This window comes from Typopeltis vanoorti, chromosome 2, assembly GCF_054136105.1.
Source record: "Typopeltis vanoorti isolate ZY-2024b chromosome 2, IOZ_Tvanoo_1.0, whole genome shotgun sequence".
NCBI classification, from domain to species: domain Eukaryota; kingdom Metazoa; phylum Arthropoda; class Arachnida; order Uropygi; family Thelyphonidae; genus Typopeltis; species Typopeltis vanoorti.
The window spans coordinates 13803194-13831143 of NC_143550.1; the positions used below are offsets into that span (position 1 = coordinate 13803194).

The 27950-nt window shown below is 33.6% G+C and overlaps 1 protein-coding gene across 2 annotated transcripts in view; it reads right to left on the bottom strand.

Moving 5' to 3' along the window:
• Nucleotides 1–27950, bottom strand: part of LOC150108836 (putative receptor-type tyrosine-protein phosphatase mosPTP-1) — a 902991-nt gene that overhangs the window by 21034 nt on the left and 854007 nt on the right. For both annotated transcript variants that reach the window (XR_016549344.1, XM_090403658.1), the window contains exons 20-21: nucleotides 25205–25372; nucleotides 11787–11957 (exon numbers count right to left, since the gene is read on the bottom strand). Coding sequence is in view for 1 of the 2 variants with exons in the window: in XM_090403658.1 (XP_090259784.1) it covers nucleotides 11787–11957; nucleotides 25205–25372 (339 nt within the window). In the remaining variant the exon portion in view is untranslated. The remainder of the gene's footprint in view (nucleotides 1–11786; nucleotides 11958–25204; nucleotides 25373–27950) is intronic.

Below are 27950 nucleotides of genomic sequence, written 5' to 3' on the forward strand. Positions count from 1 at the left end.
AGCAGATAAATTGCATAGGGCAGCATATAGCCACCCCATGCAATATATTATATATATATATATATTTACACCCAATTCTCCATTTACATGGTAGATTGGTTCCAGAAAAAACCATGTAAAAAAGAATACAGAGATATGAAAAAAATAGAAGAATGGTTCCCGATGTGAAAACTGATATGAACAATGTTATTTTCAAACAAAACACGTGAAAATCATCGAATAAAACTCTATTTAATTTTCATGAAATATTTTTTTTTATTTCAAATACTTCTTTAAAGTATATACATGTGTATTTTTCTTTAAAAAAATAGTGTGTCACTAGTAAAACAGAAATTCAAAAAGGCCCAAATACACCAGCGCATATGGTTATTAGTTAAATTTTATTTGGAGTTACTTTCTGACAGTAGCCGCATTTTCTTTTGTCACTTCCATCATTTGAAACACTTTGGCCATCCTATTCACAATGCAATGGTGAAACATTTTCTTCAGTTATTCAGTAAAAGGAACTAAATTAGCACTAATTTCCAATAATTCTAAAGACTGATTTTTAAAAAAATTTTTTTTTAACACGAACTCTGTAATTAATTGTTGAGATCCTGTTTAGACTAGATCTTTGTATAATTCTTCATATCACACCATACATGACTTCAGTTCATGTTTAAACTGTTCAGCTCATTCAGTATTTGGATCACATGTAGGAAAATGATTTTGCAATTTACTAGCCATTTGAAGCCCTTCTTTAATTAATCCTGCAGTGAGTGGAATCTCTTTATCATCATCGTGATAACGTTTTCTTTTTCACCGAGATTCTCAAGGTCAGCTTCTATTATTTTGTCATCACTAACAACCTTGTTAACCATCAATTCTTCAATATCTGCAGATGAAAAATCATGAAATCCTTCTCCACCAACTGCATGTGCTAATCTGATGATATTGGAATATTCAGTTGTATGGGGGTACAGGGTTTTCTTTATCACACATTCTGGCCAAGTAGCTTTCCAGCATGCATTTAATCCCTAAGACTTAGGGATTAAATGTATGGATTGCATTTAATCCCTATTAAATGCAATCCAAATGGAAAATTGCTTCCACACATCAGTAACTGGCAGTAAATTATCCTTATCTAGTTTATCCAAAATGTATTGGAATATTCTTATGTAGTAAGTTTTGAAGGTAGCGATCAGACCCTGGTTTAGTGGTTGTAATAAGGATGTTGTGTTAGGTGGCAGAAAACAAAATTCCACATTTGGGTATTCTAAAACAGGATGGCCAGGCGCAATGTCTATAATCAATAAAACTTTTAAGTCCAGATTATTTTCCCCATCAAATAGCATTTATCTTATGGAACAAAAAATTGATGGAACCATTCATTAAAAATTTCTTTTGTAACCGAAACTTTTTGTTTGCCTTCCGGTACACTGGTAACGTGTTAAAATCCACACCTTTCATTGTACGTAGTCTTAGGGATCAATTAATGAGTAATGGTTTTAATATATGATCTCCTGAAGCACTGCTGCAAAATAACAGTCACACGATCCTTACCCGCTTTAAAGCCAACAACACTTATTTTGTTATTTCACTATATAAGTTCTACATGGCATTTTTTTCCAATAAAAGGCCAATCTCATCTGCATTCCAAACTTGATCAGGAATATAGCCACTATTTTCAATAATTTTGGACAGTTTTGAAAGGAATTCCCTAGCTGCTGCTTCTCCTTTTATTTTACATTATGAAGCACGTATCTTTTGAGAAATTTTTTAAGCTAACCTGTGCTTGCAGAAAAATCACAACAGTTGTTTGATGTTGTTGGCTCCTTTTCCTGAATCTGTTTTTGTACAACCGCAATGCTTTCTGTTTAATTTTTCATCTAAAGGTATTCCTTTTTATGAGCAATCTTCTACCCACATGCATAGGGCCTTTTCCAAATTCACTTTTATAATGCCTTTCGTAACGATGACAACTTGGCACCTAATTTTGTTCCATAAAGAACAGATTTTCTAATGGCCTCTTCATTTTTCTTAATCATTCTCACAGTAGCTTTGTTCAATCCAAAATATTTCCCTAAGGATGTTGAACCTTCTCCAGCTGATATACAAGACATGTAAACAAGAAATGATTGTTTAGCAAACAGCTCAACTCCTTCCAAGCAGATTTATATAGGTGGACCTTCCACAATAAACCAACTTAACTTTGAGGAATCAGCATAGCACCCTTCTGCTTAACTTCAGGGAATCGTAATTACAAAAATAGATTTTTTTTGTTGTTATCGCCACAATTGGCTACATTCTGTAGCATAGAGTAATCCCTGATATTTAAAAACATCAAGGGGTTCCCTAAAATTCAACTATAAGTACATATGTATTGTTCTAGGAAATGATAATTATAATGGAAATACCCTTTTTAACAGAACTGAATTCAAACAGAAATTTTAAAAATAAGCACCATTTGAATCTTGTTAAATCAAAACATACCATGTAAAAACAGAATCGCCTTTACTTTCTAAACCGTGTTATTTAGAAATCGTGTAAAAAAAAAAAAGGCCATGCAGTTTTGCTAATCATTCTTTCCCCTAAGTGACCATATACAACCTAAGATTAGCCCTGCTCACACATTCTTCCTAAAGTGTATCATCTTACATTTGGCTACATTAAACTGGTAGCTATTTACCTTTGCCCACACTGCCAAACTGTTTAAGTCTTCCTACAGGATCTCTGCATCACTTTTTGCGGTTTAGTGTCAACAGCAAACAACTGAACATTTCCTATATCGCTGATGCACAAATTAAACAGAGGGCAAAGTACTGAGCCATGTGGTACACTACTGGTCACCTGCCTTCTTCTGGACTCAACTCCTTCATAAACAACTTTTTCATATTTGTTCATCAGCTACTATCTGATCCATAACCACCTTCAATTACTTCAATTTATGCAAGAGTTCTATGTGAAATCCTGTCAAATCCTTTGCAAACTCTAGCAATATCACTGAGTAGTTATTTCCCCTATCCAGCTCCATTGTCCCTTTATTATAAAAAGTAAGCAAATAACTAAGGCAAGTCCTATCCTTCAATCATGCTGCCCCTTACAGCGTATCATAGTCCTATGATACTCTATAAGGGGCAGAGTATCATAGAGTATTTATAGAGTATCATAGTCCTATGATACTCTATAAGGGGCAGTATGATAGAGTATCATAGTCCTATCCACCTAGTCCAGAAGTCTGTCTTTTACCAATTTCTCCAATATCTTAACCAACACTCCTGAGATGCTAATCGGCCAATAATTTAGTACTTCTGTCTTGGAGCTTCCTTTATACTGTGGTACTATTTTGCCCTCTTTCTACTCCATTGGTTCACCTACCCCAGTACTATGGAAAAGTCCAACAGTTTGGTCAGAGGAGCTGATAATTCTCTTGCACATTCTCACATAATACACGGGTCAATATGCCATCTAATTGCTTAATTCTCACATTCAATTTTTTAGTTGACTCTTGCTATTATTAAGTGGTAAGGACCAAAAGAATATTTTGCTATAATGGATAGTTTGCTATAGTGAATTTTTCGAATAGCATGGGCATTGTACCTATGGAGTTTTGCTAAGTAATTTTGGAAGTTTGTTATAGTGAGTAAGTTTGTTGTAGCAGGCTTTGCTATGGTAAGAGTCAACTGTATTTTCCTTCCTTTTTTTTTTTTTTTACTGATGGGTGCCATTAGAGTTCTGCTCAAATCATAAAATTCATCCCTTGTGACCAGTCCTGAATCACACAGCATAACTTTTGTACACTGTAAAACTTTTGTATCAAGCATTTCTATTCAAATACCAAACTTTTCCACCTGTCCTTTATATTCCGATTTTTGATAGATTAATGGCATGTCCTATACAAGCCAAAAGATACAGATTGAAGAAATAAGGATTCTGACAAAATGTTCTTTATTAATTCAATTAGACAGAGATTCCTGCATACATTCTAATCATAAAATTTAATTCTGCTATTTGGTTTACTTTTAACCAAATCAAATTCCAGGAATATAGCCATATTGGCCTATGCATACAAAGACTTGTCCACTGGAAACAGATGTTTCCTCCATCAAAGCTCAATAAATTAAATTCACCTATCTCTTCAAGGAATCCTGCTTCTATATCCCCTAAAAATGTACATAAATTCACATGGAGAGAAGAGAAAGGAATAAGTAAATAAGAATAAAATAAGATGTTTTCTCACTGGTGCAGGACAGAAGAGTGTACAGAGGATTTGAAATTGGAAGTGATCACCATTTCATCTTCAGCAGGATAAAATTGAATTTCATTTTGAAAATAGCATGTAAGAAAGTTTTAAAGTGAATAAAGTTGAGCAGCTCTAAGATGTGAACTGTAGACCAAAATACACAAATATTATTCAAGAAAAAACGAAACAGTTTGAGAACAGGAACCAAACCTTGGAAATTCAGTGGCAAGCCATGAAGAAAACATTGATTGATTCAGCCAGAGAGGCATGTAACTCCATTGTGGACACAGGAAGTTAAAGACAGTGAAGGAAAAGAAGAAAGCATATCAATAGTTCCTGGCAAATAAGTCAGTTTGTGCTCTTAGAGAATACAGAGACAAATGTAAGAAAGCTCAACACTGTGGAATACTAGTCATGGGAAGAGTTTGGCAAGAACATAGAAAATAAATATCCAAAATATCTCAAAATAATCTGGAGGCTGTTGAAAAAGCTCAGAAATGGAGAAAAGAGTACTGTAAAAGGAATTATAGATGATAACGGTGACATGAAACCTGGAGAAAAAGATATCCTTGAAGTATGGAGTAATTATTTTGAAAAATTGCTAAATGAAACAAGCAGTGACAGCACAGTTATAAAAAACACTCAACAGGCAATGCAATCAGGAATATATATCCATACTTGAAGTAAAAAAAAAAAAAAAAAAAAAAAGCCAAAAGCCTGAAATGTGGAAAGGAAGCAGGAATAGCTGATATTTGATCAGAAATGCTCAAGTATGGAGGAATAGGTCTTGCAGTGGCTGCATGGCATAGCTCACAAGGCCTGGACAGAGGGAACGAATTCCAGATGATTGGAGTAGAGCTCTCATAGTGCCCATATACAAAAAAGGGAAATAAAACAATGTGAGAATTACAGAGGCATTTCACTACTGAGTGCTCCTGGTAAGATTTATGGAAGTATACTTTGAAAATTGTGGAAGGGAAGCTTGGTGAAGAATTCAACATATATTTGGCCAGAATCCAACAAGCTGGATTCAGGCCAAATAGAGGCTGTCAGGATCTGATTTTTACTTTATGACAAATAGTTGAGAAATCGTGGGAATATAACAAAGATCTGTATTTAAGTTTTGTAGGTCTATGAAAGGCAAGTCTGTAAGATTCCCTGACTAAATTGAATAACTGTTGTAATAAATTTGGTATGAAAATCAGCAATAACAAGACAAGGACAATGAAATTAGGCAGAAACATTGAAAATATAAACTGCATTGTGAATGGAGAACCCATAGAACAAGTAAAATATTTTAGATACTTAGACACAATTTTTAGTGAAGACTGTAAATTAAATATGGGAACAGACAACAGAATCAACAAAACCAATATGGTAGGAAGTCAACTGAATAAATTTAGATGGAATAAGAAAGAAATTAGTCAAAACACTAAATTAGCTGTATACAAGTCAGTGTTCCAAGCAATTTTAACTTATGGATCTGAGAGCTGGGTTAGAAATAAAACACTTGACCAAACACTACAGATCACAGATATGAGAGTCCTGAGAAAGATTAGGGGGTAAGAAGAGATGGCATCAATGGCAATATCATATTAAAAACAAGGATATTAGGAAAGAACCTGAGCAATCAGGAATGTGTTAATAGAGCTAATCTCAGGTGGTGTGGCCACTTAAACAGAATGGGAGAGGAAAGATTAGCAAAACAAGTGTTCTCTGCCAGGATAGCAGGAAAAAGACCCAGAGGAAAACCAAGATATAGGTGGACTGATACAGTACAAAGTGCCTTAGAAACAGAAATATTTGATAATGTTGGAGTCTAGACAGATAACAGATTGATTTAGAGGAAATGGTTGATAAGAAGTTAGTAATGGTGTGAATTTTTCATTTAGTACTATCATAATATCCTGTACACCCCTTGACAGTACGTCAGGAATTTGATGATGATAGTTATCAGGAAATAAGAGCATTTAACTTAAAAAAAAAAGACAAGCCTTCTAAACTCAAAGAGCTACACATGCTTGTCTAGAGCATGTACAGCTCTCTAGAACAGTTTCTAGAGCAGGCTTCTACAAACATCCATGCCCAAGGCAGGATGTATTGGTTGGAGAGTGGGTAGCATACCCACTCTCCAACCAACTAGTTTTTAATCCCCCTCCCCCCAAATCTTAAACCAGGCAATTAATACATTTTTTTTTTTTTTGGATTACTTTATTTCAGTATAGGTGCTTGCATAGTCCTGTAGAAATAGCATTGTTATTAGACAGCTTAAAGAAAGCTGTTATAGATTCAAGTCTAGTTGCTGATCTCAGATCAGTCAATCTTTGGCACAAGCAGGTAGGGTTTTTTCCTCCCCACCTCCATGGTTAAAAACTGACTGTAGAACTTGCACTATTTCAGTATAATATATAGTTGAATAGACCTTAACCCTAAACCTTAAACACGTGTTAAGGTTTAGGGCTAAGAAATTGGCAATTGTCAGCTCTTCCTCGAAAGTCGATCCACTGATCAACCACTACCTGCCCTTTAGCCATGATTGATGGCTCATACACAGATCTTTGAAAAGTTAGGGATAAAGAAACTTTTCACATGTCCTTTAGGAATAATTTTTTTTCCCTTTCTTCCTCCCAATATGCTTTTATACTGTTGCAGTAGCATCACCTCTTCTTGTAAAGGCAATTATGCTCATAGAATTGTAAAGTTATTGCAATTATGCTCATGGAATAAAATAACCAAAGCCCCCTCCCTTTTTTTTTTTTTTAAAGTTATCTCTCTAATTTATAGCTCATGATAAACATATTACTTCTTTACTATAAAAATTTAGCAACATTTATTAGAGTATCTTTCTTTTAAGGTTACACGGTGATCAGCATTCATATTTATCAATTTAGGGACACAAAACACACATGTTGAAAAGATTATTTTACTAATTATTAATAAAATAACTTGACATTTCGACCCCTGTATTGAGGTCATCATCAGAAGGATACATGTGTATAGGAACCAAGCTACATGCTGTTGTACTTTATAAAGGTAAATTAAATTTACGTTGTTAACTAATCATTTTCTAAGCCTGACCTTTTGTGATAAAAAAAAAATTAAATAAAAACTACAATAAACTCTGCTAAAGTCCTCACGTACTAAGATTCATCTCGAATTGTACAGTTCATATTGTTATATTACAATATGTTATATTGTAATATGTTATATGTTATATTATGATTGAAACGATGTAGAGACAGCAACTTAATACCAACTGCATTGAACTAAAGAAGAAATTTACATCAGCTAAAGCGCTCCGTATCTATGCCAGGGTAGAAAAAGTGTTGTTAAGGGAACAGATCCACGAGGCACGAAAAAACATCTACTCAAGCCAAAGTGTTACAACTAAAATTTGAGCTATCCAGTTACATTAATCCAGAAATCTGGGATATTTTGGACAAGATCACAGACGACTCGGCCAAGCACCTATTACTCAAAAACAAAGAACAATTGATAAAGAAGGTTCAAGCATTAAAACTACAGGAAAGCACAAGACAATTACGACGCCATAACGAAAGGAGCAGCCATCACCCACAAATGAAGCTAGGAGCAACCAACCACCATCGGACAACTGTCTGGTTATCAACCAGTCAGATTACAATCTCACCCAAGGTGAACTCGTGCTGTTGGAGAAAGAGTTAAACTACGCCATTGCGCTGCGGTCAGTAAATAAACTTGACATAATTTATCATATCGAGAGAGGTTTAAGATCGCTCCCCGCCAATTTAGCTGACAAAATACGGATGGAAACTGCTTGTTTAATAAATTCAAACAAAAAATTGAGCAGCAACCTAAACAAAGCGGAAAAACTGGCCCTCAAATCCCTAAAAAAATAATCATGACATTATTATCACAAAAGCAGATAAAGGGAATGCCACTGTTGTTTTAAATCGGACAACCTACATAGAAAAAATGAACCATTTGGTATCGGACCACAACACCTACCAAATGGTAAATTACAACCCCCATGCAACGTAACAAAAAAACAAGTGAATTACTTAAATCAGTAAACACGTGGCCAGAAGAAACAATTAAAAAATTAATACCACAGTATGCCTGCGCGCCCAGAATTTATGGCCTGCCAAAAGTACACAAAACAGACACACCATTACATCCAATTGTGGAAGGAATCAACAGCCCAAATTACCAATTAGCCAAAAAATTAGTGGCCACACTCAAGGAATTAGTAGGTCATTCCCCTTCCTACATAAAAAATACACATTTCATAAACAAAATTAAAAACATTACACTCAACGACCAAGATCTAGTAGTCAGCTTTGACATAACTTCCCTTTTCACCAATGTCCCAATCAATGATACTATCTTGCTCTTACAGAACATATTTCCACATGACATCACAGCCCTCTTAGCCCACATCTTCTGCTCCAGGTATTTCGTGTGGCAAAACAATTTTTACCACTTCTCCCCCCCCCCCCCCAATAGCGAACTTTTATATGGAAGACTTTGAGCAACAAGCTCTAGAGTCAGCATGCCTAAAGCCCAAAATTTGGCTCAGATATGTCGACGATATTTTCGAGATTTGGCCCCACGGCCACGAAGCACTAAATACATTCCTTAGCCACCTGAACAAACAACACAAACACATCCAATTCACCATTGAAATAGAAAAAACAACTTTCTTCCGTTCCTAGACACACGTCTTCCTTCAGGCTGTCTCTCCTTCTCAGTCTACCAGAAACCTACACACACAGGCCAGTACATACACAAAATTTCTTATCACCACCCAACAAAAAAACTAGGGATCATAAGCACCCTTAAACACAGAGCTCAAACTATTTGTTCAAATGAACAGCTCTTAAGCATGAATATGAGATCATCAAACATACCTTTATAAAAAATGGATACAGTATAAAAACCATTCACAAGATCCTCCACAGAGATACCACTAATAAAAACAGATTTCAAGAATGCTATTGCCATACCATATGTTAGAGGCATTTCTGAAAAAATAGACAGAACACTACACAAATACAACATCAAAACCACCTTTAAACCCCCTACAAAATTAAGACACCTACTCAGTTCTTCCACGGATCCTCTGATACACCTAGCCCACCCAGGGGTTTACAAAATACAATGCACATGCAACATACCATACACACATAGGGGAAACAGGATGAACCATCCCAATCAGGAAGGATGAACACAAACGACACATTAAATACCTCCATTTTGGAGGTATTTAATGTGTTGATTGATTGGAAAGGTACCAAGTCCCTACACTGCACCAAAACCTGGTTCAAGTAGAAATTCAAAGAAGCATGTGAAATGCTCAAACATAATCCGAATCTGAATAAAAATGGTCTAACCATTCCAAGAATGTGGAGGACCCATCTGCAACCTTCATAGCAACCACAAAGAAAAATCTCAATACAAGAAGACTTGGTGAAGTGTTTTTTTTTCCCTGAACATTCAATAGCAACCTGAACTGTACAAATCTAGAAGATAATCGTAATATAACAATATGAACTGTACAATTCTAGATGAATCTTAGTACATGAGGACTTTAGCAGAGTTTATTGTGGCTTTTATTTATTTATTTTTTTTTTATCACTAGAGGTCAGGCTAAGAAAAAGATTAGTCAATAACGTAGATTTAATTTACCTTTATAGAGTGCAACAGCAAGTAGCTTGGTTCCTATACACATGTATCCTTCTGATGATGACCTCAATACAAGGGTCGAAACATCAAGTTATTTTACAAATTATTTTGTAAAATAAAAGATTGTGTTATTTGTGTCCCTAAATTCATAAATATGAATTTATTAGAGTATGTTAAATACTTGCATCTTAGTCTTTATCTTTTTGCTTCAAATACCAGATTTGATAACCTTAACCTTTTATCTTCTACTACTTTGCCAGCTATTTATTTGGAATATTATCTCAAGTAATTAATAATATACCATATTTGATAACCTTAACCTTTTATCTTCTACTACTTTGTCTGCTATTTACTTGGAATGTTATCTCAAGTAATTAATAATACACAGGTAACCCTCGTATAACACGGTCTACAAATTGTAGTAACCCTTGTTCAATGCGGTTTCAATATAACGCAGTCTGCAAATTGTAGTAACCCTATATCTTTTCATATATTTTTCACTGCATGACTTAAAAATCAAATTTTATGTTCATTAAATTTGCATCTACCCTTATTGCATATGTAGTTATAAGTAACAAATTTATATTAGGGGAAATATCCTTCAGCATGCATGTACGTCAGTTATTTACAGTAAATGAAGACGATTGAAATAGTTTTCGTTTTCTGCCAGGAAAGCACATTAAAAATCATAAGTGTTAATCTCAAGCTGAGTTCACTTTATTTTCTGATGAGTTACATACAATATGTAATGCTTTTTTATGTAAAAAATTTACTTTTATAGTAATGGCCACTTAGAGGGCTTTTGCGATATGGTTGAAAACGAAATTGGTAAATTAACTGATGGGAAAATAGATTTAAATTAGGAGGAACTGGTATAATTAATAGATGACGTCAAAATGAACAAAGTTCTGATTGTGACGAATCCTTAAAGAATTCAGTTTAAAGAAATTAGCAGAAGTTATTCTTGCAAATGAAGCTGACATCAGTAAAAGATGGAATTGCAATGGCAAAAAGAAATCTAATAAATAGTCATTTGCTCAGAGGAAGTCTTATCAAGGGTGTATGGGAACAGCAATATGTTTTAAAGAAGCGCTCAATAGAGCGTCCCAGAAAATTCACAAGATAATTGGATATTTGTTTAGCTCCATGTCATGAACTTAATAAAAAAAATTGCAGCATAGTGGTAAGTAAGGTTTTATTACTGACTTCTTGATAATTAAACCAGCCGAAGCATGCAATTAGAATTATAAATGATGAGTCTTTGACTCCATGGGGTCTTGGGTAGTAGTAGTAATAATAATAAGAGATTTCAAGTGATGACGATGTCTGGCCACTTGAAATAAAGAACATCTACGAAATGTTACTTTTGAAGACAGTGATGATGATTAAAGTATGCACTTTATTTTATTTTGCCTAAAACATTTGTGCATTATGTGCAATACAATTTTTAATTTTAAAATATGTATTTTTTGTTTCATAGTTTATATGTTTTTTTTAACTTACATGAATTACCTGATTAAATAAAAATATATTTTTGTTGAGTATATCATTGTTGTTTATATATATGTGTGTGTGTGTGTATATATATTTTTTAAAAAACCGATTTCGGAACCTAACCCTACTTTTTTTATGTGATCCGAGTCTCGCATAACGAGATTTATATAATGTGGCATTTCTACGGAACCTAACATATGCATTATACAAGGGTTACCTGTATATCATGCAGTGTCCTGCATATAAAAAAACCGTTCAACTTTTTTTAAATATAATGACAACATTAAAATAATTACTATTACAAAAGGCAAACTTAATTTTTATGCTGATAATTTGCTATTTAATTTTAACATTCTCTGTTGATCTGTTCTTTATATGAATTTTAAACTGAATGTTAAATTCTCACCTGTAAAAAGGTTCCATTAATGTAGTCAGATCCTTCCTTTCCAGGTTTGGGGGTAACAAGTACCCTGTGTGATTCAATTGGGACTAAATTAAGAGATCTGTTTTTCAATTTATTGCATGGTTTCAGTGCTGATACTATGCTGAAGTCTTTGGCTTTAAAACCAGTAACTAACTAAACAAACAAAAAAAGTTTATCAAAATAAATTGAAAGAAAACAATTCAAAGAAAAGTAACAAATAGTTTTCCTTAGGGAAATTATAAAATTAAAAGGTATGCAGTAATCTATCTTTTTAGGACAACCACTAAAAAAATTGAGAGAATGACTCACAAAAATTACTGTACAGAATGAAGATTATATTTAAAAATATGGGCATACCAATTTTCATTAATACTGTGTACCAGTGATACTGCAAGGAAATGGATTCTAAATGCTATCACAGATATCATCCTAACCACTGTATTAAGAAATCAATTAGTTCTTGCAAATGAAGCTGACATCAGTAAAAAATGGAAGTGCAATGGCAAAAAGAAATCTAATAAATAGTCATTTGCTCAGAGGAAGTCTTATCAAAGGTGTATGGTAGCAGCAATATGTTCTAAGGAACTACTTGAGAATAAAGAATTGTTTTGGTTTATCTAATTCCACAGCCATTAAGTATGCCGAAGTTATGGATAAGGAGATACACTCCACACTGACTGACAACTCAAAACATTCTGATATTTCTCTTCTGGAACAATTTGGTTTGATATTTATCAGTGTATTCTAGCTTATGTTACAATGCTGAAAGTCAAAGATTAAAATTTTTTTTTTAAAAAAAACATACTATAATGATACTAAAACAAGCGTATAAGTATAGGTGTGTTGGGACCGGCTCGTGCAAACCGGTTGTTAATGTTTTTAAGTCGGGTAAGCCAGTTATTAAAATTCTTTATGAAAGGATAGATAATGAATGATAGTATATACTTTTTCTCGTAAATATTTTGAAACTGTATAATAAACACTTACATATATTATTATCATCAAAAATAAATGCATAAAGGAGAATTCACTAAACATAAACTCAATTTACGAATGGGAATTTGGAAACGATTTTATTTACTAAACAATGTCTGTATTCATTAAAACACAAACACGTTATCAAAACTCCCGTACTGGGCATTTGAATAAACAATAATGCCTTATTTTTCGGCGAATTTCCAAGAACTTGCAACAATTGTTGCACTATTGATAAATATAAAAATTCATTGCGACAGCTATAGTCTCTGGTCATTTGATTGATTACTCACAGTGTATAATTGTGCCAGTCATAAATGGGTGGTAATATTAGCGTTACATTTTTTTTTATTTTTTGTTCAGGATTTCATTTGATAATACATAATAATAATCGTTGTAGGTAAAATAGATTACAGGATAGGTAAGTTGTATCAGAATACAGGATAGGTAATATAGGAAAATTTTCTTTATATGTTTTTATTTCGTTTTTTTTTTTTTTTTTTTTGTTTATAATTAAAATAATTTTAATCAGGGTTAGAGTTTTGTGGTCGAAAAAGCAGATAGCCGTTGGTTGAAAAAATGAAATAGAAATAAGCAACAATAAATATTCTGTTTTTTTAATAAATGTATGTAAGAACAACATAATGCCTTTCCATTAGAAAAATGTTAAGAAAATTTTTTTCTCCAGCCCTTGCTATTCAAAATGTCGAAGAGGCAAAGCGATTTACGAAACTTCTTAAACATTAAAAGGACAAAATTTGAAGAAGCAGAAACAAAGACATCTGAAGATACAATAGAATTTTGTGAAGAATCAAATTCTTCAAATATTGTAGAAGATTCGATCTGTGACGATAATGAAAATTCTTTATTTTCATTTTTTCATGAAAATTCCTTATTTTCATTTCATTATCGAAAACAACTAATAACTTTTTTAGAACAGTATAAATGGCTTGATATAAAGGAAGGGAAATTGGGATGCAAAGATTGTTTCAAAGTTGGAAATTGAGGACATTTAGGAGTATCTGTGGAGAAACGTGTGCATGTATCAAAAGAATGGAGTATATATTTGATTGCCCCAAATGGAAGCAATAAATGTTCTAGACAGGCTTTTTTGAGAAAAAAAATTTGAGAACATAATTTGTCAAAATCACATAGTCTTGTACAAGATTTATTAAGGAAATCAGCTAATAATGCTATACCGAATTTAATAGAAAAAATTAATTCTGAACTGATTGAAATTACTGTGAAAATATTTAACACTGTATATAAAACAAAATAGACCCTTAGCTGATATTGAAGGGACACTAGAATTTCAAGCAAAAAACGGTGTTAACAGAAGAAATTGTTTACATACACAATATAGTGCTACAAATATTGCAGAGCATATTGCAAATGAAATTAGAATAAAAATATTTAAAAATGTGATCAACGAGAATTCTAAAATTTGCATTATAATTGATGAAGCATCCACAATTTCAAAAAGAAGTACTTCAGAAATCTATTTACAATGTAGTGTACCATCCATCTCCAATCCAGTTATGTTGTTTGTTGCATTGAAAGAACTGATATCTACAACTGCAGAAAATATTTTAATGTCCACATGGAATCAATTTGGTTTTGATTATGAATATTTACAAGCAAATTTAATAGTTTTTTGTACTGACGGTGCCAGTACAATGCTAGGGAGGAAGTCTGGAGTGGCTAACAAATTGATGGAAAAATTTCCAAAAATAATTGTTTGGCATTGTTTAAATCATAGGCGTCAGCTAGCATTTGACGATTCCATTACTGATATAAAACAAACAAATCATTTTGAAATATTTTTAGATAAAATTTATTCAATTTATCACCAATCAAATACAAATAGAACCTGCAGCTATAGCAAAAGAACTCGATATAGAGATTATTAAAATTGGGCGAGTTCTCGGGCCACAATGGGCCGCATGTAGTTTGCAATCTGCTAAATCAGTATGGCGAACATACCTGCTTTGTATCAGCATTTTGCTCAGTCTGCAGTTTATACAGGTATGGCAAAAAGATTAACAAATATAAATTTTTTTAAAGTTCTGGCTCTAATGATAGACATTCTCAAAGAATTTTCTTTACTTTCACTTGGCCTTCAATCCCGAAAAACAAATTTAACCAAAGCTCAAACGTTAATAAAGCATACAATACGTGCTTTTGAACTTCTTAAAAACAATCACGGAAAGCATGAGCAACAAATTAATGAGTTAACGGAATCTGACAAATATAAAGATATTCCATTTTATAACGACACAAAAATAATGTCATTTTCCAAAGAAAAATTGCTTGACAAAATTATTTATTTTATGAATTTGCGACTTTTACCCAGCAAAGCTAATAAAGACTTAGAACTATTTGATTTACTAGATGAATCCACATGGCCTTATGAAAAATTAACTTCACCTTGGATGGAAGGAGAAAGAAAATTAGATCAATTAACTGAAGTTTTGAAATACCAGATAAATAAAAATGATTTTCGAGATTTTGTGGATGACAACATAAAAGGAAAAACTGAATCAGTTCCTACAACAATTAAAACAGCTAGAAAAATAATTAACACTATAGCAGTCAGTAGTGCTGAAGCTGAAAGAGGTTTTAGTTTAATGAACGTGATATGTTCAAAACTTAGAAACAGTTTAACAGTTGAACATATTTCTGATTTCATGACGATTAATTTACTGGATTAAAAGAATTAAAAGAATGGGATGCTACACCTTTCGTAAATTCGTGGATATATAAAAATCACAGATTGGCCACAGATATGAGGATATGACAGAAAAAGGAGAAAACTTTTTAGTGAAAATCAAATTTCTGTTTGGAAATTATTATAAAAATTTTGGAAAAATATTTTTCAATAAAAATAAATATTGAATTATTGTTTAGTTTTGTTATTATCACAATTTGCTTCATGAATGGATTTGAAAACTCACTATGTATCCTGTCAGAGACCGATGTGAAATATTCATCAATTAAATACCTTTAAATTTTCATTGTAATTTGCCGTCATAGTGCAATTTCTCGTGAATATTGCCCCGATCTAGACTCACAGATAAATATGTGAAAAAACATGATGGCAGAATATTCCACGCCGGCTTTTCCCTCTTTCCCCACATTTTTTCCCTGGTCACATCAGCCCTGGTTCTATAATTTGCAGGGCCTTGTGCAAAACAGAATAGCAATGCCCCTCAAAAATAAATAGTTTAGGGCACTTGCTTTGCCAGTGTGGGGCCCTCTACCTCTGCACTTGCCCTGGGTCACATAAAGCGAGCCGGTTGTTAAAAATTTACCAACACACCACTGTCTATAAGTATAATGTAAAATTAGCATATAAATGTTTCATGCTGTATAAAAGATAAAATTAATACAATGATATTGATTAATATAACAGGCCTGAGCACATAAGGCAGTAAAATAATGATGTTCATTAGAGAAATGAGGACAACCTGTCAAAATAGAATAACAGTACTCACATACAAGTGTGCATTGCCCATTAAGGGATGAATTGTGTAAGATGAATGACTTATGCAGAGCTAAGTAAGAACAACTTCCTCTTTACAGTTTGTAGACTGGACTACCACAGTTTAATTTCTGGATTAATCTAGAATAGTTTAATATTAATTTGTCTCTGCTACATTATCTCTACTTCTTGGATATTAGTTTTTCTTTATTGATTTACTGTAATTAGCATAAGGAGGCAGATGATGTTGTATAGGATGAACTAACCTAACTGCAGTGTCTGTGGCCTCATTCATCTTCATCTCACCATGTTTCAGGATCTAACATATACGTGAATGTTCATATAAAGCCTTCTTTGTTCCAACACAATAAATCTTGAAAGTTTTTCCACTTGGTTATACTATAAATAGTATAACCAAATTCCAGTAGGATCATGCAGGATATTCCACACACACAAATTAAAGTTATAATGTAGTAATTGTGAAGTTGTTAGTTAAATGTTGTTGTTTTTTAATTTTATTATTATTCTTTTTTTTTATGTCATAAGCACAGCATTTTGAGAAGTTTAGTGAATAAATGTGTTCATATGATTTGTAATTTTTACTGTATAACTAAACTTATGAAAGAAGTTGATGTGAGTAATGCAATTCACATTACAGGAATAATTAAATGGACTTTCCTTAGTGCATAAGACATTATATGAAGAAAGGTCATAAATTTAATTATCTTCTCTTCTTCAACCGTTTGGTTCTGTCCACTGCTGGACGAAGGTCGCCCCATGATTTTCCAGACCATTTGGTTTTTTGCCTCTCCCATCAATCTCATTCCTGCAATTTGTTCCAGTTCATCTCTCCACTTTCTTCTTGGTCTTCCTCTTTGTCTTGCTCCATCTATTGGTCTCCACTCTGTTGTTTTTCTTGTCCTCCTGTCACTGCATCTGACAATATGGCCAGCCCATCTCCACTTAACCTGTTTAATGTATTTTACAATATCCATGACACCTATTTTAAATCTTATCCAGGTATTTGCCTTCCTATCTCTTAATGTTATTTTCAGCATACTTCTCTCCATGTGATGTTGTGTTGTTCTCAGCTTTTTGTTTAGGGCTTCTGTTAAAGTCCACATTTCTCCTCCGTATGTTAGGACAGGAAGTATGCTGGTCAAAAGCTTTCCTTTTTAGACTCATAAGGATGTTACTTCTGAATATGTCACTCATTTCCCATAAGCCACCCATCCAAGGTGAATTCTTCGTTCAATCTCTTTTCTTTGGCAATCCTCAAAGGATAACAATTGGCCCAAATATACATATGAAGTAACTTGTTCTATTTCATGGCTTTCAATTTTGACAGTTCTATGGTTGTGTATTTATTCATCATTATTTTAGTTTTTTCTCTATTTATTTTTAATCCAATTACCCTGGAGGCTTCATTTAGCTGATTTAGCCTTTCTTCCAGATCTTCAAGATTATCTGCTATTAGGACAATATCATCTGCAAATTTCAGATGATTCAGCCTTTCTCCATTTGTGTTTATTCCTTTTGTCTCCCAATCAAGGCTTCTAAAGACTTCCTCTAGTGCAGCTGTAAATAATTTGAGAGTATGGCCTTGCCGGATGCCTTTTTGTATTGGGAACTTTTCACTGTTTTTATATAATTTAATTACAGAAGTTCATTATTGTAAATATGTTTGATTGTTTCAATATATGGTTTCTCAGTTCCCTGGGTTTCAAGTGCTTTTAGTATTGCAGATGTTTTAACTGAATCAAATGCTTTTTCGTAGTCTATATAGACCAGACAACATAAGGGTTTATTGTATTCAATTGATTTTTCAATGAGTTGTCTTAATGTATGAATTGGTCCAAAGTATTGTAATTCTTTCTAAATCCAGCTTGTTCACAGGATTGCATTCCCTCTAGTTTAGATTTTATTCTATTATTTATAATTTTTGTGAAGACTTTATATATGGTGGGGAGTAGTTTTTAATATCTTCCTTATTGCCCTTTTTAAAAAAATTAATATTAGAAGTGAATTGTTCCAATTTTTTTGGAATTTTTCTCTGTTTTAGGCATTTATTAAAGAGTTTAGTCAGCTGTTTGATGACAGGGCTTCCTCCAGTGATGGCCCGTACATAAGCACTGTGACACTGCAGCACTCCCAAGGAAAAAATGAAAAATTTAAAATTTGTTTGTGTTTATAAATAATAACATTGCTTACAACATTATATAAATGCAATACAACATGTTAAAGGTTATTACAGCTCATGTTTTGACAGCAATTCAGTAGTTAATAATTGGAATTGTTTGACTAACGCTTTAGATTACGAAACAAATACACTGCAATCTAACGCAGTATCAGAATTATCAAGTTCGACCAATCGCAGCCAGTCTCGCCGATATTCGTTTGCGCTTGTGATTGCACGTTACAAGTCATTCCGACACTGCTTGGTTGGGCAGTGTATCATATGCTTGCACGTGCTATTTCTGTGAGATATGAAACTTTTATTATTGGTGCGTGTTCGTGGTGAGGGTGAACTATTTTTTGCAAATCTTATTTTATTCTGTTAAAATAACATATAATTATTTATTTATTATAGATACAAGGCTGAATTATTATGAATGTCACTGTTGAAAATATGAAAAGAATTATATTTATTCAATTATCGTTACACGAAACAAATACACTGCAATCTAATGCAGTGTCAGAATTATTGCGTTTGGCAAAATGCAGCCAGACTCGCCAATATTTGTTTGCGCTTGTGATTGCACATTACACGTTACAAGGTCATTCCAACATTGCTTGGTTGTGCAGCTTGCGCACATTATTTCTGTGAGATACGAAACTTTTATTATTGGTGTTTGTTTGTGGTGAGGGTAAAATATTTTTAATAAAGCAATTTTTTAATATGTAAATTTATTTATTAATAAATTGGTAACTGATTAGGAAAAAAAGAATTTTTTAATTTTTAATTTTTTATTATTATTTTGTATATGCAGCACCCCCACTTAAAATTTTCACCGGCTGCCACTGGCTTCCTCCCAGTTTTAAGAAGTCTACCATAATTCCATCCTCCTGGGGCCTTTCCATTCTTCATTTCCCACAGTGCCATTTCTACTTCACCTTGTAAGATCTCAGGGGCATCATGTTCTTCCTCACTCGAGTTATCCATAGATGATTCTTGGATGTCTCGGTCTTTCTCTTTATAGAGTTCAGTATAAAATTCCTGAATTCTTTTGATTATTGCATCTCTATTTTTTATGAGTTCACCAGTTTTTCCTCTTACAGCATCTATTTCCTTTGTTCCAACTGATAATGTTCATCTTAGGACCTTCATGTTTTCTATTGTTTCTTTAATTTTCCTAGTATTATATGATTTAATTTCATGTTTCATCCTTTTACATATAGTTTTACAAATTTCTGCATATTCAATTTTATTGGTGTCATTCAAATCTTTTTTAATATCTCTTCTTTTCTTTATCAGATCTAAGGTTTCCTGTCTTAGTTTTTCCTCTATTTGGTGCCTTTTTACACCTCCTATTTCTGGTGTACAATTCAAGATAGATTTTGTTAAGATTTCATGCTAATGAAATCTTAAGATACTGCACTATTTTGCAATATCTAACTGCAATATGAAAAGAATTGCTGTCAGCATTTCAAGCAAGGTACTGAAACCAATAATGACAGTGCACAATGGTTAACTGAGTGATTGCAGTACTGTATTTCAAAGTACGTGCAAAGTAAAAAGAACGTTCGATGTCACTAAATGTTCAGCTGTTTGGAAGGGAAAAAACAGAAGGAAGAGAATTGTAGTATTGTTGTGTCTTCAATATAAGAAGCTTGAGCAGAAATTAAAAGTAAGTTAAAAATAGAAGACAGAGAGGAAATCCTGTAAAAAGAGACAGCTTATTGAAAGAGTGTGGCTTATTGTGGTTATTAATCCATATAGGATTTTATTCAGTTAAAACTGAAAGAAACTATTGCTTTCCACTTCATAGAGCAATGGGTATCAAGTTTGTTTGAGAGTCATACTTATTTTTTTATTTAGGATTCTCAGTCTAAAGCATAATTTGAAATTACAGATGTGGTTTTAGTTATTTTTTTAATGAAATATGTTAATAAAGTCAATTCAGTAAGCGATGAAACTGTTGATTTTAGTAGTTTATTCAGTGGAGTTTGCTGTGACTTTCATATAGAAAGTGACTTAAGATGAGATATTTTGGATGAAGGCATGATTCCCACCCAATGTTATGTGATTTTAGGATGCAGGAAGAATTCAACTCAGTTATGTTGCTCTTATATAGGAAGAAAGTTCCTGTATTAGCTTTTCCTCATAATGATATTATTTAAGGAAATTACAACATATACTATATATTAATTAAAATAATAGCTTTTAATTATCAAAGAAAGAGCCATGGAGCTTCGTTTCAGCAAAGTAAATTATATAAAAATAGTGGATATTAAAGACTCTTTCTTTGATAATTAATAATACGTACCAAACAAGAATTCACTTATGAGAAATACAACTGTCTGACATAGGACTGCTTTGGTACTGAATGAGAGTTCTTGCTTTCTTAAGCTTTCTCTTGGTTTCCAAAAAAGAACAGCAGACCTGTGCATTCTTGAAGTTTGGTCTGCCACTTTGGCAAATGAGAGTTTGACATGGTGGTGGTGGCACTTGCCTCTGGTTGTGCAGGGCTGAAGTTCGGGGGTTGATGATCGGATGGAGTACAGAGATTCAAAAGAAATCCAGTTTTGGAGCTAACTGAGTGTCCTTTTTGGTCACTCAAGAGTTTTTATAAGTTGGCAGTTTGAACAAATTGAATAGCATGGTCTCTGAAGAGAACCAACCAGTTTGAAACAGCCATCAGGCCAGTGAATCTTTATCAAATGCATTAATAAAAGAACACCAGGGCAGCACTCATGTCTTTTAAAGTAGTATAAGCTAAGACAACAACTCTGATGCTGAGGATTGCATCCGCATAAACTCTCTGGTCAAAATTTCAGAACTTCTTAACTTTCTACAGATATTCTGATGTGAAATAATTTTGGATCTTTAATATCCACTATTTCTATATAATAACTTTTAATTAATATTTCAGTAAAGTCAAATTGATATCATCAGAGAACAAAGAACAGATCGATATTGCATGCAGGCACTACATTGGGTAAGTATGACTGAAACAGAACACTAAAGGCAAGTCCTAAATAGTGCCTCCACCATAAGAACATCCACCCCAGCCTTCTAGTGGGCTGGGGTGGATGTTCTCAGATGCTGGGCTGAATTCTATGTACAGGGATGTGCTTCCCAGATTTGAGGCAGATTCATACAAGCAGATTTGTTGAGGTTTGGATAGTTCCTTAGGATGAAACAAATTCTAGGAAAATCCTTTCATATTTAAATTTTCTTCTATGAAGTAAGATGGCCTTTTCCCATTGAATCCTGTGGCAGGTGTCAAAGGCATTGGCAGCAAGTCCCAAATAGTAGAAATGGATGTAGTCCTTGTGTTTAGCAATTCCATGTCAGTTGTCCTGCCTATCTGGCCATAGTAGAACAGCTTACAGTTGCATGGTACCTGGTAGATATTGAGCAGATGTAGAGGTTGTGACTGGCTCTCTCTCTCTCTCTCTCTCTCTTTTTTTTTAAGGGGGGGGGATAAGGGATGCTAAGTGGTTTATATATATATATACTGACTTATATAATTTGACTTACTTACTCACTGCATCCAATTAGGATACTTTAAGTTTCGAGACACCATCTATAAACAAAATTTTGGCCTTGCAATGGGTAATCCGTTGTCACCTGTACTTGCGAACATCTATTTAGAAGATCTGAAAGCTAAAGCCATCTCTTCTTATCCTTTAAAACCAAGAATTTGGAAAAGATATATTGATGACATTTTCCTGATTTAGAGCCATGGCCATGACTATCTCCTGAACTTCCTAGAACATCTAAATAATCAACATCTGAACATAAAATTTACAGCTGAGTTTGAAGCTAATGGTTCTCTTCCTTTTTTGGACATCAAACTGACCTGTTCCTCAGAGAAATTAAAAATCTTGATTTACAGAAAAGTTACCCACACCAACAGATATCTCCACAGTCACTCCCATCATTATCCTCCTCAAAAGTTTGGAATCATTTCTACGCTAGGACATCATGCTCGCTCTCTTCTTGATGATGAGATAGAACTTAATATTCTCAGGTCTACTTTTCAACTAAATGGTTATTCACTAAAAACAATTGACAAATTTTTATTAAATCCACCTACTCGCAATAATGAAGAGACCAATATGGTGAAAGGTAATATTTCTATACCATACATAAGCTCTGTCTCACCCAAATTAGTCAAGGTTCTTAGGAAATACAACATACGAACTTTATTTACTCCTCTTCCAAAAATCTGCTCTTTAGTGAACCATCCGAAACCCAGACATCACAACCTTAAATATCCCGGTGTCTACCACATTTGGTGCAACTGTGATATACCATACTTTGGCCAAACATAAAATTGATCGAGTTATGCATTAAAGAACATAAGAGAGAGAGATGTCAGTTACAGGAGAACACGAGCCAGTGCTTTGTCTAATCATGTTCTGTTCTCGGTCGATTCTAATGAAGAAAACCTCAGCCATACAGTCCTATGGGACAAGTCTGATAACATTTTCCATTGCCAGAATGAATTAGAAAGAAAGATAATAGAATCCAAAGAAATCGTTCTCACCCCCCCCCCCCACTACATCTCAACAACAACCTGAGTTACAACCTTTCAGACTGTCATTCGTATTTCACTTTCCGTGTTGTTCGCGAGATGCTATTATGTGCATGCATATGCCCAACAACGAAGCCAACGAGAGAACAGTTTTGAATGTGCAGACTTCAATGTTTCTAAGTCGAATATATATATATATATATATATACACACACACACACACACTAACTTTCTGTGTTGTTTACAGTTATTTCCTCTAGATTTTACTGGTTATTTCTTTTTAATGTGCACCTGAAGAAGACTGATACAAGCTGAAACTAGTTGTGCTATTAAGCTTTGCTTTAATTTTTCTCGGTTTCCAGTCATTCAATATTTTTTAAAAAATGTATATCAACCAAGTAAATCAATCTTCCTACATATATATATATATATATATATATATATATATGATCTATAAAGTGGTTACATTTTTGCAATTTTTGAGGTTTTGCTATTTTTTGAGATGTGCCTTAGATATATGGAATGATGATAGATTTTTGTGCAGTCTGTTCTGGAGGGGAGAAAAGGAACGTGGCTTGGAGACTTTAATATTTTTTGGATTTGGTGGGGGATTGTGGCTGTTGGCTAAGAAAGTTCTGTGAATGTGTTCAAGTTCAGTGGTGAGGGCGTTATCAGAGTTAATCAATTTTCCCCTATTGTACAGGGTTTTAATAATCCTATACTCTTGTGGGAGACAGGGAGTGTGGATTTTCTGTAACCTGCTGAAAATGCCAACCATCTATTGTCTGTTGTTGTGCAATCAGAGTACCTAGGATGAGGAGGCTGTTTTTTTTTTTTTTTCTTTTGTCAAGGTGAACTGGATACTGGGCTGCTGGTTATTAAGCTAAGTTAAGAAGTTGTTAAGAGCTTCAAAGTCATGTGCCAAATGGAGAACATATCACCTACACAGCATATACAAACAGTAGGTCTGTGTGTCAGAGAGGTGAAGGCTTTTTTTTCCAAGGTATCCATGCAGTAGTTTGCCAAGGGTGAGGGAGTGATCCATGGCTGTCCTCTCTTATTTGTATATAGAATTTTTCTTGTCAAAAAAAAAAAAAAGTCTGAATTTATGGCGAAGTTAAACAAGACTGAGCTATTGGGAGGAAATTCTGTTTGGATAAGGCTAAGGAGTTGTTAAGGATAACACTGGTGAATAGAGATACAACATCAAAGGAAGAGGTTAAGGGGCAGAGAAAACCTCATACCTGAACACACTGACCATTATATCAGTGTGTTGGGGCATGAGGAATTTTGTGAAGACGTGTTGTTAGTATAACGAGTGAGCACTTTGGCTAAGTATTTAGCTACTATGTGGGTGAATCAACGCCATCCACAACTGGGCTTAGCTTATTCTGTGTGTGAGTTTTCGGCATCCCAAAGTAGGACAGTAGAACTGTCCTACTTTGGCCAAACAGGCAGGACAGCGAATATCAGAACACAAAGACTACATCCAGTTTCACCAGTACAGCCATTTTGGTCTTGCAGACCATGCTCTGGATACCTGCCACAGAATACGTAGGAAGAAAGCCAAAGTAATACACCACAGCAAGTTTAAGTACGAAAGATTATTCATAGAATCTGCCTCAGCTCTAAAAAACGCTCCAAACCTCAACAAATTTGGGTGCATGTGACTGCCCCAAATTTGGGAAACTTACATCATGAGAACATCAGCCCAATGGCCAAGACAACCCAATATAGCCTGCAAGGGGGGCACCATCGGGACTTTAGGAACAACAATAGTTTCTTATCTTCTGCCTCATTTGGTTTTTGTAGTGTCTGTGTGCACGTGTCATATTTGTATGTTCCCATGAAGATGGCAATGTGACGTTGCCGAAATATAGGAAGCATTTATTAAAGTTTCTTTTAATTGATATTGCAGTATACGTTGTGAATTCCTTAAATAATTTAATAGTAATATAATATAATAATATATTAATAGATAAAAACAATTTTATGCAGCTATGGAAATGGAGAATCTTTGCTATATTGAAAGCTGCTACACATACACTAAAGGAGGTAACTGCTAACATTTTGATTTTATTTAACTAAGCACAGGATCATCAATTTCCAAAACAAGTTTCATTTCATACTCCCCAGTCTCAAATAGCAACTTTTTAAAACAAACTGTTCTTTGAATGCTGCAAAATTTGTATCTGAGTACCTAGTTAAAATGTTTCTAGACTTTATTTTTAAGTGCTTACCTTAAACTGTTTTTCTAATAATGGCCATGAGCCCTTTTCACCTGTTTCACTATTACTGTCAGATGTTTGCAAACTCTGAATGTAGCGAGGTAGCTGACTGCTTGTTACTTCAGTTTCCCCACTATCTATAGCTTCTTGTAAAGCATCATGAATGAAGATATATTGTTCCTAAAGAAAACAAAAGAAAATAAAATATACTGCAGTGGCAGCCCATAGATAAGCACTGCGACACTGCAGCACCCCCAAGGAAAAAATTAAAAAATTAAATTTTGTTTGTGTTTATAAATAATAACAATGCTTACAACATTATATAAATGCAATACAACATGTTAAAGGTTACAGCTTATATTTCGACATTGATTGAATAGTTAATAATTGGAATTGTTCTATTAACGCTTTAGATTAAGAAATAAATGCACTGTGATCTAACGGCGATATTCGTTTGCGCTTGTCATTGCACGTTATGTCATTCCCAACTGTAACTGCTCAAACGGCAGTGTATCTTTAGTATGCTTCTGTGCGTTATTTCTGTGAGATATGAAACGTTTATTATTGGTGAGTGTGAGTGGTGAACTATTTTTTGTAAATCTTATTTTATTTTGTTAAAATAACATATAATTATTTATTTATTATAGATACAAGGCTGAATTATGACTGGTGTCACTGTTGAAAATATGAAAAGAATTATATTTTTTCAATTATAGTTGCACGAAACAAATGCACTGTGATCTAATGGCGATATTCGTCATTCCCAACTGTAACTGCTCAAACAGCAGTGTATCTTTAGTATGCTTCTGCGCGTTATTTCTGTGAGATATGAAATGTTTATTATTGGTGCGTGTGAGTGGTGAACTATTTTTTTGTAAATCTTATTTTATTTTGTTAAAATAACATATAATTATTTATTTATTACAGATACAAGGCTGAATTATGACGAGTGTCATGTAGAAAATATGAAAAGAATTATATTTTTTCATTTGTTTCATGTAACGATAATTGCGATCTAACACCGATATTCGTTTGCGCTTGCACATTAGGTCATACGATACACTGCCATTTGGGCAGTATATCATGCTTCCACGCGTTATTTCTGAGATATGAAACATTTATTATTGGTGAGTGTTCGTGGTGAACTATGTTTTGTAAATCTTCTTATTTTATTTTGTTAAAATAACATATAATTATTTATTTATTATAGATACAAGGCTGAATTATGACGAGTGTCACTGTTGAAAATATGAAAATAATTATATTTTTTCAATTATCGTTATTGAAACAAATGCACTGCGATCTAACGGCGATATTCGTTTGCGCTTGTCATTGCTATTGATAAGAAACTTTCATTATTGGTGTTTGTGGTGATGATGAAATATTTTTAATATGTAAATTTATTTATTAATAAATTCATTACTGATTAGGGGAAAAATTTTTTTTTTTTTTATATATGCAGCACCCCTACTTTAAATTTTCACTGGTCGCCACTGATACACTGGGTCCTCAAGCCATCATAACTTAAGCCTAAATGCATGTGCTTTTCTGCTGTATTATTTCTAAAATTATCTAGCTGGTAACATTTGTTTAGTTATTTTTACATGGTTAGCTACTTTTTTTAATTTTTACATGGTTAGCTACTTTTTTTAATTTTTATATGGACTGCATCTAAGATCGATTTTATTATTATCTTTTTTTTTTGTCTTGGCAGACAACTTCACCACATGTTTCCTTGCATAAGTTAAGTTAATCGACTGTCTTTATAATTTTGTCACGTAGTCAAAGTTTGATTCTTGTTTTGAATTTCCTTCTCTTTTCTCTCAATAATATTTGTAAATTTGAGTCCACAGTTTAACTCATTAACTGTCTGATTTTGAGTCATTCAGAATGCTATCATATATTTTTCTCTTCAACAAGATATTCTTTATTACATTCATTATTAGGCAGTGGTCAATGCCTGTTTAAATTCCTGTGTACACTCATCTATTGAGAGTAAATCTGAAGATATCACTTTCTACAAGACTTTTCTTGTTTTTTTTTGTGTTCTTCATATGCCAATTTCTGCATATTCTATACTGATTAGTCAATGCCATAAGCAGAAGTCTAACAAGTACATGTCATTATTAGCCTGTCCTTTTCTAATGTTTCTGATATGTCCTAGGGTGATTTTCTACTTCTAGTTCTTATTGTTTCCAACAAGAACTAGTTCTTATTTATATCGTTTGTATTAAAATGACCAGAAAAATGCCTGTACTTCGTGCCCACTAGTACCTTACACTAGATTACTGTAATAAATAAGTCTCTTTGTTGACTTTTCCATTTTGAAATTTGCTCATCTCTGGACTCTCTCCAATGTTTCCACATCATAATGAAAACCAAGTGACCAAATCTGAGCAGAATAGTCCAAGTGTAGTCTGATCAGTGCTTTATACAGTGGCATAACCACTTCTTTATCCCTACATTAAGCATCACTCAACCTGAATCCCATTCTACTTTACATAACTTCCAGGGATTGCCTCTGGTTCTTCCCTTCTCACCTTCTACGCTTTTTTAATCCCTCTAATTTTATTGATTAATCCAATAAAATCCTCTCACTAACTTAAATGTTTCTATTATATCATCTCTTTTCCTCCTATCCACCAAGCTCTGCAGTCACATTTCTTCAACATCTCTCCATAGCAAGCATTCCAAAGTCCTGTTATTGTCTTAGTCACTTGTCTCTGGACTCTCTCTCTCCAATGTTTCCACATCACAA